The 12,060-nt window shown below is 37.1% G+C and overlaps 2 protein-coding genes across 8 annotated transcripts; both read right to left on the reverse strand.

Moving 5' to 3' along the window:
- Positions 1-312: 312 nt before the first annotated feature.
- Positions 313-1,337, reverse strand: LOC103927335 (3-isopropylmalate dehydratase small subunit 1). The gene is given in 2 exon segments (XM_009336251.3): positions 313-932; positions 934-1,337. Coding segments are annotated over 2 exon segments (771 nt in total). The 5' UTR covers positions 1,285-1,337; the 3' UTR covers positions 313-512.
- Positions 1,338-2,058: 721 nt separating this feature from the next.
- On the reverse strand, positions 2,059-11,658 carry LOC103927347 (DNA mismatch repair protein MSH4). 7 transcript variants are annotated; one of them, XM_048579934.1, is made up of 24 exons: positions 11,376-11,641; positions 10,515-10,718; positions 10,327-10,362; positions 10,120-10,232; positions 9,733-9,778; positions 9,426-9,472; positions 9,089-9,238; positions 8,918-8,993; positions 8,511-8,583; positions 8,266-8,411; positions 8,064-8,149; positions 6,985-7,124; positions 6,720-6,859; positions 6,584-6,634; positions 5,779-5,842; positions 4,842-4,985; positions 4,689-4,756; positions 4,490-4,548; positions 3,979-4,135; positions 3,802-3,854; positions 3,637-3,735; positions 2,938-2,998; positions 2,684-2,806; positions 2,059-2,463 (listed from the first exon to the last, which is right to left on the reverse strand). In XM_048579934.1, the coding sequence occupies exons 1-24, from the start codon at positions 11,439-11,441 to the stop codon at positions 2,299-2,301; spliced, it is 2,367 nt and encodes a 788-aa protein (XP_048435891.1). In that variant the 5' UTR covers positions 11,442-11,641; the 3' UTR covers positions 2,059-2,298. The 7 variants fall into 7 exon arrangements, with proteins under 7 accessions (XP_048435891.1, XP_048435889.1, XP_009334540.2 ...); XM_048579932.1 differs by having other exon boundaries at positions 2,884-2,998; positions 11,376-11,635; XM_009336265.2 differs by having other exon boundaries at positions 2,884-2,998; positions 9,131-9,238; positions 11,376-11,632.
- Positions 11,659-12,060: the final 402 nt, after the last annotated feature.

Genomic DNA, 12,060 nt, shown 5'->3' on the forward strand with positions numbered 1-12,060 from the left:
GGTGAACTTGTTCCATGTAAATGCTTCAAATTCAAAGGTACGATGCCTTGTATTCTAGATTGATCAACTTATCCAGCAATTAGTGTCAGAATCTTGTTCGTTTCAAACTAGCCAAATTTTGAAACACCTAGCTACACCAGCTTCTGAGATTTACACAACCAAAAATACCCAAATCTGGACCAAAAGAAAAGAACCGGGATGGTGCTTCCCTCCAAATTCGACCGTGACACAGACGTTTGTCCCAGAGTTAACCTGCGATCACAAGCTTGACCGCTGATACTTTGATACTTTGGAACATGATTTTATGAGTAATACTTTGAACTTGTTTGGCGGCCATTCGCTAACCATTTTATTTATAAAAACCGAAACTGATAACTGAAAATGAAATGGTTATTAAACCGCCCGGTAACTCCTAAATTCTTAATACGGCAGCCAAGCCAGCATTAAGCTTAATCACCATACAAAATCACAAAAACAAAACCCAAATTACAAATCAAAACCCTAAACCAGAGTCAAACACTCAAAGTAGGAATCATCCCAGCCTCCCTAGCATAAGCAAAGATCCCGCCAGCTCTAATAACAGGGCCCGCGTCCCCAATCGGCTTCAACGTGTACTCCTTCCCCGTCGTGTGATTGATCAGACGGCTCTCGCTCAACTCAATGCTCACCACATCCCCCGTCTTGCACTCCTCGCAAACCCTACTCTCCGATTCCAGCGGGTACACCTCCCCCGTCGCCACCGAGTTCCTGAAAAATATCCGAGCGTACGACTCCGCTACCACCGCCGCCACTCCCGACGCTCCCAGCGCCACCGGCGCGTGCTCCCGCGACGACCCGCACCCGAAGTTGGCGCCCCCGATTACGATCGAGTACTTCGACTTGGTCTCTCCCGGGTCCACGAAGCGCGTGGAGTATGAGGCGGGGAGGCCAGCAGAGCGCGTAGGACCCGAGCTTCTCGTACTCGGAGGGGTTGGAGGGGACCAGGGTTAGGTACTCGGCGGGGATGATCTGGTCGGTGTCGATGTTGTCGCCGACGACGTAGCAGAGACCGTGGAATGTGGTGGATGGAGTCGTGGAGGCGCCTGCGCGTGTGGAGAAGGTGGCGCGTGAGATTGGGGTTTGGGTTTGGGTTTGTGGGGCGTGGGTTAGGGGTTTGATGGGGGTGGGGGATAGGGTAGGGAATTTGAGAAAGTTGGGGGTAGAGAGAGAGGATCTGTGGGAGGAGGTGGTGGTGGTGGTGAAGCTAGGGTTTGGAGAGAGGGCGAGAGAGGCGGCGCCGGCCATTGTGGGGTTGGAGAAAACAAGGAAATGAAGCGGTTATGTGTGTTCGAACTTTTAAGTAGGGATTGGAGTATTTAAGTAGTGAAAGGTGGCTGAACGACACTAAAGATGTTGTCGTCTTATGTGGGGAAAAGGCAAATTTGGAGTTGAACTCCTCACTTTTTTTTTTTTTTTAATTTTTTTTTTAATACATTGATATTTTTACTCTAAGAAGATGGGAAGTTCGGCTAAACCACACAATGGGCAATATAATTTGGTATTGAATTCGTCATTCACAAAATTCAAACTTAATACCTCTTACTTTCAAGTAAAGAAGATTACCACCAGATCGTAATACTGAGTGGCTGAACTTCTCACTCTTTTTGAACTCGCATTCCTGCCTTCATGTCTTCTTGTGTATTTCACAAGGCCAAATAGAAAAAAGTTGGAATTTGATCCTTAACTAGGATCATTTAACAATGGAGTGTTCAAGAACTTACTTTTTATTCATTGGAATGTGATTACTGTGCACTTATTTTACCATTGATTTCTAACCTATGAATTGGGAAAATCAAGAAATAAAAATAAATAAAATTGTGCAAAAGGTATCTTATATTTGTTTTTGAACACCTTTTTTCTACTCTTGTCACACATATTTAGATTATTCAATCCAAATGTCATGGGTGTAATGGGAGAAAAGAGGTGTGAAAATCACTTTCTAATAAGAAAACAAGTTAGGAAGGATCTGAAAGGCCTGAATTGTAGATCAATTTGTGAATGCATTTGGTAGTCTAACCGTGCTCCAAAATTGCGTGTATGTACACAAATCAATATCTGAGTCATCGAGAACACTTTCTTTGTGGGATATTAGTTGAACCCGCAGCTTACGAGTACAGTGTGAAAAAAACCTCCAAAGTAACTTACGAGCATATAACAGAAAAGAGGAAGAATATAACCTCAGCCCTCGGCAGGTTCATGGATTTTTGAATACAACTTCTTTCGGCACGGTATATTTACAGTAATGTGGGTTTCTGCGGTCTACAGCATTCCATGAATGTAGCTCTCTTTCAAATTATGTAGTGCTTCTCTGATCGAATCCTCATCTTGGCTCGAGTACTTCAAACATATCAGCCGCTGTGCAACGTGGTAAGCCATCTGGACTGGATGGTATTGCAGGCAGTTTACTTCCATCCTCTTCACTTCCTATACATTGAAATTTCAAATTTGCTGAGTCAACGGTTCACGAGAAATGGACTTCCGTACAGAAAACTAAAGTTACTCTTTCAACTAATCCAGATCCAGTGAAAAACAAGGCAAAATCAAGGCAGGATGGCGTTTAAAACCCATGTCAATGCCCTACTACTTGTCAGCCAAATTTAAGTTGGGATTAACTTTAAGTTATTGGTACTCAGAAAGAGATTACCTTCTCTGTCATCCTGGATGTGATGTTTCTGGCTGTTTCCATCACAGAGCTTGGTAATCCTGCCACTTCTGCTAACAAAAGACCATAGTGTGGAACATGTCTCGGCCCATCCTTCAGTTGAAACTAGGGGAAAAGACAAGACTTTCAGCAAAATAAACTCGAATAAAATGCATCGAATGAAAGAATAACGGAAAAACCACCTTGAACTCTAAACGATTATTTTTAATATCAACGTCAAAGTGAAGTATCTTCACATTTGGGTAGATGGTTACTAGTTCAGATAGGTTCTCCATATGAGTAGCAAATATTGTGTACCTGAGAAAGATTGAGAAGAAGGTAAGTTATCTACTGCAAGTAAAATTTGGTTAATAGGCTTTGCTCACCTTGAAAATGTCAACAAAGCAATCATACAATGAATAGTGACAACAGGAACAAAATAACTAGATAGAACTAAAGAATGATATTTTTGTGTCTAACTTCTTTACGGTTTTAGTAATGGCGAAACTCCAACATATAATTTTTCTTTTCTTCAATCTCTTATATGATGATATAAAGATCCCGGTTAAATGCCTGTCACAGAGAGCACAAGCACTTAAAAATTCCAGAATTTTGCAAGACACTAACAAATTTTACATTACACCTCTGAAGTATTGAAAAATATGTTGTAGTATGCCTATTTGTCTAGACTAGTTATCTATGTATTCTAGTATGTAGATAATTTGAGTTGCTTCTTTTCTGCAGTATCTTACGATTGAGAAGTTCAAAACTATGCGAGCAAATTTTTAAATGATAGCATGATTGGAAGCATTACGCTTCAATTCATGTGATATATAAACTCTGTATATCAATGGTTAAAAGGACACATTCTAACGTTTCTATGTTCAAAACTCATAAGCTTTCATGTTACTAACCAACTAGGAATCTTAGTATATGGTAATTGAAAAGGAGGTTACGCTTTCAGTGATAATAAATGTTCGCAGCAGCTCCAAGCAATTGCAAATCCATCAGAGGAAGATGTGGCCCTCCCAAGTTCATCCATGATAACCAAACTCCTGCGTCGAAAATGATATTATTTACATATTCAAAAGGCTAAATAATTTTTGTAGTGTACTAACTACCTCTGGGAGACATTTTGCATGATAAAAGCTGTTTCTTTCATTTCTGTCATGAACTGTTACAGGTAACAAGAAGGATTTGTTTCTAAGTATTCCATATTTAATAGAGAGAAGCTGCATTGTTAAAAGTTAAAACATATCATGACTCCATATTTCTGATAGTGAAGTTCGAAAATTTACTGTACTAGAGTTCGATTCAAGATTATCTACTGCACCCATCCTTGTAAATAAACGATCAACAACCCTTAGAGTTGCAAAGCGAGCAGGTACATAGCAACCCATCTGAGCAAGAATAACTATAAGACACACTTGTTGAAGATAAGTGCTCTTTCCACTCCTGACAGAAATATCCTACAGTTAAACTCGAGCAAACAGTAACCTAATTGATCACATTTTTCAAAAAAAAAAAAAAAAAAAAAATCATACATGTATTTGTACACTCATCCATCTCCATTTCAGTCCAAACCTGTAAAGCTTATCACATGCATATTCTCACTGTTTGCTGGTAAAAACATGGTTTTCTTCTTCACTATTTAACCTGTTCTCTAAACTAATAACTGGATGAAGCCAGCAATTTTTTCCCTCCAATTGTACTCTAATTTGCCTTTGTTATAATTAGAAGAATTAGTTTATGGTCACAAATAGAGACAACACATAATATTGAATGTAATGCTTGAACAGAAATTCTTACATGTTTGGGCCCATGATGAGCACCATGTTTGATGCCTCTGATAAAAAGATATTGTTGGGCTGCAAGGAAAAAAGACAGATGAAAAAATAGCTCTAGTGGACAGAATTTCAAGCATATCGATGAGAAGAAAGTATAACAAAAGGTTTAGATGTCTAATCTTGTACAAGTAATCGAATTATAGAAAATAAGAGTTACGTACAACAAAGTCATTGTGTATAGTCTCTAGGATAGGGTGTCTTCCAGCATCAATTGCTATTGGGCCATTATCTATAAGTAAAAGTAACAGTATCAAGGATATCTTGTATTGAACATCCAAAGTCATGAGTTTTAATGCCAGAGGATAGAAACTTGCCTGTGAATTCGGGTCTAGTATAACGATCAGCAGGCTTTGTGGAAATGGCATGTGCAAATGAATTAACAATCATATCCAAAAGGCATAAGACCTCTGCCAGCAGTGTGAGTACAGAAACATCCTCTCGTATGGCATCTACTAATTCTGCATGTAATATAGAGACATCAGTAATCTATATTTGCATAAGATATAAGAAGATATAAGCTAGATACCAAAAGGTCAGTACATATGTCTAAACATCATCATTTACCAAATACTCAAGCTTATAGAAGGCATTAAAACCGATAAAACAATAAGATAAAAAAGTTCAACAAGATCCATGCATTTCCTATAACCGCACTAAGCTAGTATTATCAGCAATGCATATACAAGATGTTCAATGGTCCACATAACAACGGTAAAGACAATATTGAATGTTACCACTTGGACAATCCAAAAAGAACATGCTACATTTCAAATACACAAAAAATGGAAAAAGAAGAATTGTCCTGTCTGAGAAAAACATCATTTACAAGTTGTTTATGATGAATCAAGTTAGCGTTAATAAGCTTCAATTCATGGTTCAATCCCATAAAATGATGCACTGAAATTGTTTCGGAGTCCAATCACAAGAAAATATTCATGTTCTGAGTAGATAAAGCCCATTGACAGTGATGGTTTCAGGACCTGATAACTGATATTCACTTGGACACTAATATTTAACCTTCTCCTTCCCAAATCAAGAAACTTGAACATGATGAAAAGGAAGGTTTTCCCACGTGTTGTTCAACCAATAATAAGCACTGCTTCAAAATAGTAAATTACTTGTTTAATTAAGATTCACTCATTTACTGACACTACCATTCTGAAATGTAAACAAAAGCAAACACTTGAAGCTTATGATACAGAAATAGACCAAAAGAAGCTTATGATACAAAAGATGTATGTTTAGCATAACCTTCTAGGCAAACTTCTGTACGTACGTAGCATTCTGCAGCTGCAGACTTATTTCTAACGTTTAGCTGTAAATTTCATGCAATGGAGAAACATAAATATAAATTTTAGTATTCATTTAAGTTATAAAGATATTGACACTTGAAAATACCATAGACACACATGCACAATTTATATTGAAACTTGAATTTATTCATCTGAAAAAAAGAAGGCTCAAGTCAAATATATTGCAAAAATCATAAAGAGGTGCGATGCTTCTTTTACTCTTATTTACGTTGATGGCCCTGATTTTTGTTAAAAAGAAACGCTTGAGATAAAACACATAAAAGTCATAAAAATTTAAGAAATAAAGGCACCAACATCATCCTATATGATGATTAAACCTATATCTAAGATTTCTGTACGAGTTGGTCTAGTACAAATGATCCCCTTAATTTACACCTCCTAAAATCAAGGTTGTATTTGAAAATGGTCTCTATGAACCTGCTTAACCTAATGTTCTAATCAAAATTAAAGATGGGAGTTCAATCCGCTCCACAAATGAAGTTCTTAGCAAACTCAAGCAAAATATATCATTCCAAAGATCATAGATTGAACTTATTATAGTTGCAAAGGCACCATTATAAGTTGTAAGTTATAACCAATCAAGGAAATGCCAACGTTCACAGACAATTAAGGCTGTACAGATAGAACCTTGGAAGTGACAGTTATATTTTGAATGGACAAGATGGCTTGAATAATACAACAATCATTATTTAGAGTGGGTAAATTGAATTTAATTCAATTAAAGATTGAGTCATAGTACTCACAGAAGCAAGCTCCAAGGTTGAGCAGTGTATATTATTCCCATGTTTCAATACCTATGTCAGAATATCATATAGAACTCAGAAATAACTAGTAAAGAGATGTTAGTAATTTAGAGAAAGCTTGTCCTAAAGGCTAAACCTGAATGAACTGGCTAGGAAGTTTCCCTTGAATGTCCTTATGTGGAATGCTAAAGTAGAACCCTTGCCTATTGTTAAACGGGAGTTTCAGATTGGGCAACTTGAAATCTTCACGATACTTGTTAGCAAGATTATGTATAGCTGCTAATTCAACATTGACAAAACATTGGCCTTATTACTTTATCTCAAATATAAGAAACCAAAAGACAAATTGAACATGAAGGGAAATGGACAGAATTTTAATTGCATATGTAAAAAGAAAACACCTTCACTAGTATCACAAAATGATCTCCGTGCAATATCCAAGAGTCCATCGATTCCAGCTTTGACAGCAAAACACTGCTGTGTGCGGGCTACAAATGAAACCCGTGCATGAAGCACATCCTCATCAATAACCTCTCCAATCCTGAAACAAATGCAGCTTCTTGATTTGCCAAACAATGTATATACATCACACAACAAGCAAGAAACTTCAAACATGTACATTCATGGAAGTATGATAACTACTTTAGTACTCGTAGTTGAATTTCTCCACCTTTATATGATTATCAATCAAATAAAGTTATTTTATGTAGCAATCCATGCAGAATTTATCATCAACTTCATCAGAAGTTGGACCCTAGCACTTGGGTTTGACCATCCCTATCCAATTTAATGGAAATATGCTAACTACTTTAGTGCTTGGGTTGAATCTCTTAAACTGTATGATCCACTTGATCAGGTAAGTTGGACACTAACACCTGAGGTTGAGTGCATGCCTCTGTAACATGGAGTGTTTTAGGTTGTAGGCACGAGTCGCAAGACCATACTCATGGTACAAAAAGCATATTTGGAATTGGAATATGCCTGTTATGTACAAGGAAAAGGTTAAATCAAACAATAAGAAAAAGATTGTTAAAGGAGGCAATTGTTTTAATTAGTAACTCTAGTTAAGGATTTTTTTTGGTGAACTATGAAGGGATCTTTTTATAAGGGTAGAACTGATGTACTTTCATATTGCAAAAAGAGGGGACAAAGGTGAATGTTTTAGAACATACTGGATATATTTTGGTTGTGGTCATTTCCCAGAGGATGCCTGGACTAATTTGGCCACTTAATTTGATCTATTTGGATATTAGAATTTATTGAACAAAACATATGAAGAAAGTTGAGGTTCCACCATAAAACCAATTGGCAATATGGGGAATAGCCCATCTTACTATAAGCCCATGCAAGATCCCTCCTCCCATCAATGTGGGACTCATTCTCAACAACATATTCCAGTGCCAAATTCAAATGAGTTAGGGATGTCAGAAAAACAAATTTACAAATGATCCACCAGGACTATAGAAGCTTGGAAGCAAACCTCTTTCTAATGGCAGCATACTTCTCATTTTCACATACAGACTGGTAAACATTTGCAAGAAGAAAACACTTTGCATCTTTAAGAACCTGAGATTTTACGAAACATTGATACTTTGGATCATGTTTTGAGCACTGTAAAATTTGTCTATGTGTTGGAAAGAAAATAATGCTTGACATCGACATTTGTGTAAAGTAATTTTTACCTTTGAGAGTAAAGGCAAGGCATCCAGAGCAGTTTTCAGAAGAATGATACTTGAAACCAACACTTGGCTTTTTCTAGCACAATCAACACCCACAACTTTGTTTGTAATTTTCTTTGGCTTGAAGCAAAAGTGACAAAGTACCCTATCTGCATGAACACATACACAACTCCACTCGTTCACGATATGAATAGATAGATTTACCGTATTAAGGCAAAACTTTCCTCTGCTTTCTTCTACCCTCTTACCACTCTCTTTTGGAAATTTACGCAGAACCTGAGCTAGTCCAAAGAACAGCTGTTCGTTGCTCATGAGCTCATCCTAAAATCAAATATTAAGGAGACTTAGGATCGTAAAACTATTGCTGCAAAATAAAATATCCATCACAGGAGCTTTAAGATTCAGAACTTTATATGTATTTTCAGAGGATACAAAGTAGACATTATCATTGTATTCTTGCTTTTTCATGTATAACCATGCCCAAAAAATAAACACAAAGTCTGCCCAACCAACTTTGCAATTCAAATAACATGATCCTTTTTCATTCTTCTTAAAATTAGATAGAGAAATAAAGGTTAACAAATTGAAAAGGATCTTAAATGGATAAAATAATACATAGATCCACAAGAGATGGTTGAGAGCAAATAACACTGACCAGGCAATCTAGACGAGCATTTATAGTTTCAATATCTTTTAAAGGCTGCAAAAGATTGGCACGAAGAAGTCTGGACCTGCAGTCATACATTGCTCCACATTAGATTTATATAAACAAGAAATTGGAAAGGAGAGATCTACCACCAGAGAATTGTAGCTATAAAAAATATACATGAAATCCTGGATAATACTACAGTGAACCAGCCCCTCATACCCTCCAACTGTTTTTGTTGTCTTAAACATGTTTAATAAACTTCTTTTCTTGTTGCTGGTGCCCCAAAGTGTCGAATGAAGTGGCTCAATGATTTCCAAGTTTTGGACACTGTAAACAAATTTCAATTGTAAAGGTCATTACCAAGAGATTACTAATAAAATATATGTTGACCCATTGTAGATTTATCTGAAATAATTTAGAAAAACGTCCTAATATCACAAAAAAAAATCGTCTGTTTAAAGAATAAAAACGGAGCTCAGCCCTAGATAAATTCAAAGAAGGGAAGGGAGAGTACCTAGTCGCATCAATATTCATATGAGCAAATGATCCATTAAAAGTGACCTGGAGAAGGGATATGTGCAATGAAGTAAATGTTTAATTCATCACAAAGACAAAAAGAGGGTTGGATGGCAGTGCAGACTGATGGGAGTTCTTAGCCAGAAGAGAAGATAAAAATACAGAAAAATATTGTTATTGATCTGCTCTGCGTGCAGATAGCTGATTTATATGTTCTTTAAGAGAGGGATATTATTGATATACAAATGATAACTTTCTTCTGATATTATTTTACAGGTCACGAAAGAACGTGCATTAACTCATACCACAAGTGAGTGGTTTGTGACAATGACTCCTTTCTCTGCTTCTATCCTGTTCATCAGGCACTTGATGCATTACCAACAGAAAAGGCAAGGGTAACAGGTTCTATAACAATAAAACGTGCACATTGCTAACAAGTTCAACATAAGGCAACTGAAAAGGTACGGAAAAAAAAAAAAATACACATTCAACATGACACGCTCTTTCTAGTAAATAGAGCTAGAATAGCATCAGGGGAAAAAATGTTAAAATATCTAATGTTCCTTGAATTATTCCTTAAAGAAACTCTTAAACGCCAAAATATGAATATGGTGAACTTCCTACATCATAATAAAACAAATGCCTAAAATTTGGAACACCATAATGTTAGAAAGCTCAAGATCTGAAAGTACCACTTAATTGTAGCTGCAGCAGCAGCTAAGCAGAGGTAATACTGCTTGTAATAAGTATCCAATCCTAGTGCTGATGGTTCCTTGGCTGCTAGATTTTTAATCAGTACGGCACCCTAGAACCCAACAATGGCACGCTAAGCTGTGAGCTTCAAGAGTGAACACCTATTTTGATGCAAACATTAGAGGATAAGGAATCTGTAACATAACCTTAGTGTCGTCGAAGCAACCACGGGCCATTACAACCTGCAGAACAGCACACTTGTTTAGTGGATTAAACAAGTAATCAAAAGAGAGGTAACCTCATAGGCATCCAGTATTCATGTACACCAAAAACAAGCGTGAGAGAGAGAGAGAGGGAGAGATAGCTAGCAATGTTAATGATTAAGGAACACAACCTTCTTGACTGTAGCATAAAATCTGTCCACCAACTCTGAAACTCCAACCATACCATCAGGTGCCAGCTTGTTCGGTGAAACAATAATCACCATAGGATCATAGAATTGCAGCAAGGTTTTCGTATTCTGATATGAACTGCTAGTTTCAATATATTGAGAAAGATGCAGAGAAGCTAATCTTAAATCAAAAGCTGCCACTCCAACCTGTCACAACATTTAGTGTCAGCTACGTATCCTGAATTCGTTGATCTCTATGCACCAAAACAATTTTAATACAGCTCTAGCATAACCTTCAGCTAATCAGCTGGAAGGAACCATAATCAAAAGTAAGAAACTTCTTCGATTTTAATTACAATATCGCGAACCAGTAAAAATCAAGAAAATATGTGAGAACAATAGGCCATATTTGGTTTAGCAACAGGATTCTTTTTCCTCTTTATTTGCAAAAAATTTAGAGTAATGAACTAATTATAATACAATTTTCCTATACTCTTAGCCTGATTTCACCAGACATTGCAAGACTATTGCATGTAAGCTAAAATATAACCTTGAAATTGAAAACTTAAGGACCAATTTTCCCCTACAAATTGAAGAATGTATAATGCAATTCATACACAATGCTAGCAACGTGATAATTCGAACTCATCCGAAAAGTTGGAAAATGCTGTGAAATCGGTTTCGTAACCAAGTAATTCAAAGGGAGCAGACAATTAACACAAGTACAAATGCTACTTTTTTTGAATTTTGAATCTCCATTCTCTTTCATTTTCCAGCGTTTTCTCGGGAAACAAACAAATCGAAGAAAATGAGCGGGAAATATTGAGAGATGGAAGAGCGAGCGAGCGAGCGAGCGAGCTTTACCTCCTTGGCTCTGTTCTCGATGAGACCGACGACGATGCTCGACCTCTCTCCTCCGTCGTCTTCCATTTTCTTCCTACACTCTCTCTCTCTCTCTCTCCTCTCTTTCGCTTCAACGAGTTTGTATTGCCCGCCAGCTTCTGTTCCGGGCGAGGGTGCTACTCATATACACGACTGTTGCTCGGGACAGGTGTCGCGTGCGCAGTGAGTGAAGTAAAAAACGACACTCGCTCACAGTTTCTGCGAAGTGTCGTTCATAGTTTTGATCAAAGGAACGCATTTCTGCCAAATTGCAGTGCATTTTTCAAATTCAGCTTCTTCAACATATTCCAATGCCACAAATTCACAAAACTCTTTATATATTCTTCATCATACTTGTGAAGAATTATCAAGCAACACTCAAATGAGCTAATTCCTTATTACCAAAATCAAACACCATATAAGACAAAGAAACGTTCCTGCGACATCCGTTTGATCAAGATCAAGCTTCTACGACCTTAGATCAAACAATCAAATCTTGGTCTTTTTGGATACTTTTGGAGTTCGCATCGGAGAATTAATTCTTGTAAAGAGTTTACTCGAGAAATCGCAACCCTATTCACTTAATTAATACAAATTTATTATTTTGTACACGTTTTCTTGTTTCATTGGTTTTAAGGAAAAAAAGATACGTGGCTGAGTTATAAGC

The sequence above is a fragment of a genome, unplaced genomic scaffold, assembly GCF_019419815.1.
Source record: "Pyrus x bretschneideri cultivar Hongxiangsu unplaced genomic scaffold, Pyrus_bretschneideri_v1 Contig14, whole genome shotgun sequence".
Classification (NCBI taxonomy): Eukaryota; Viridiplantae; Streptophyta; class Magnoliopsida; order Rosales; family Rosaceae; genus Pyrus; species Pyrus x bretschneideri.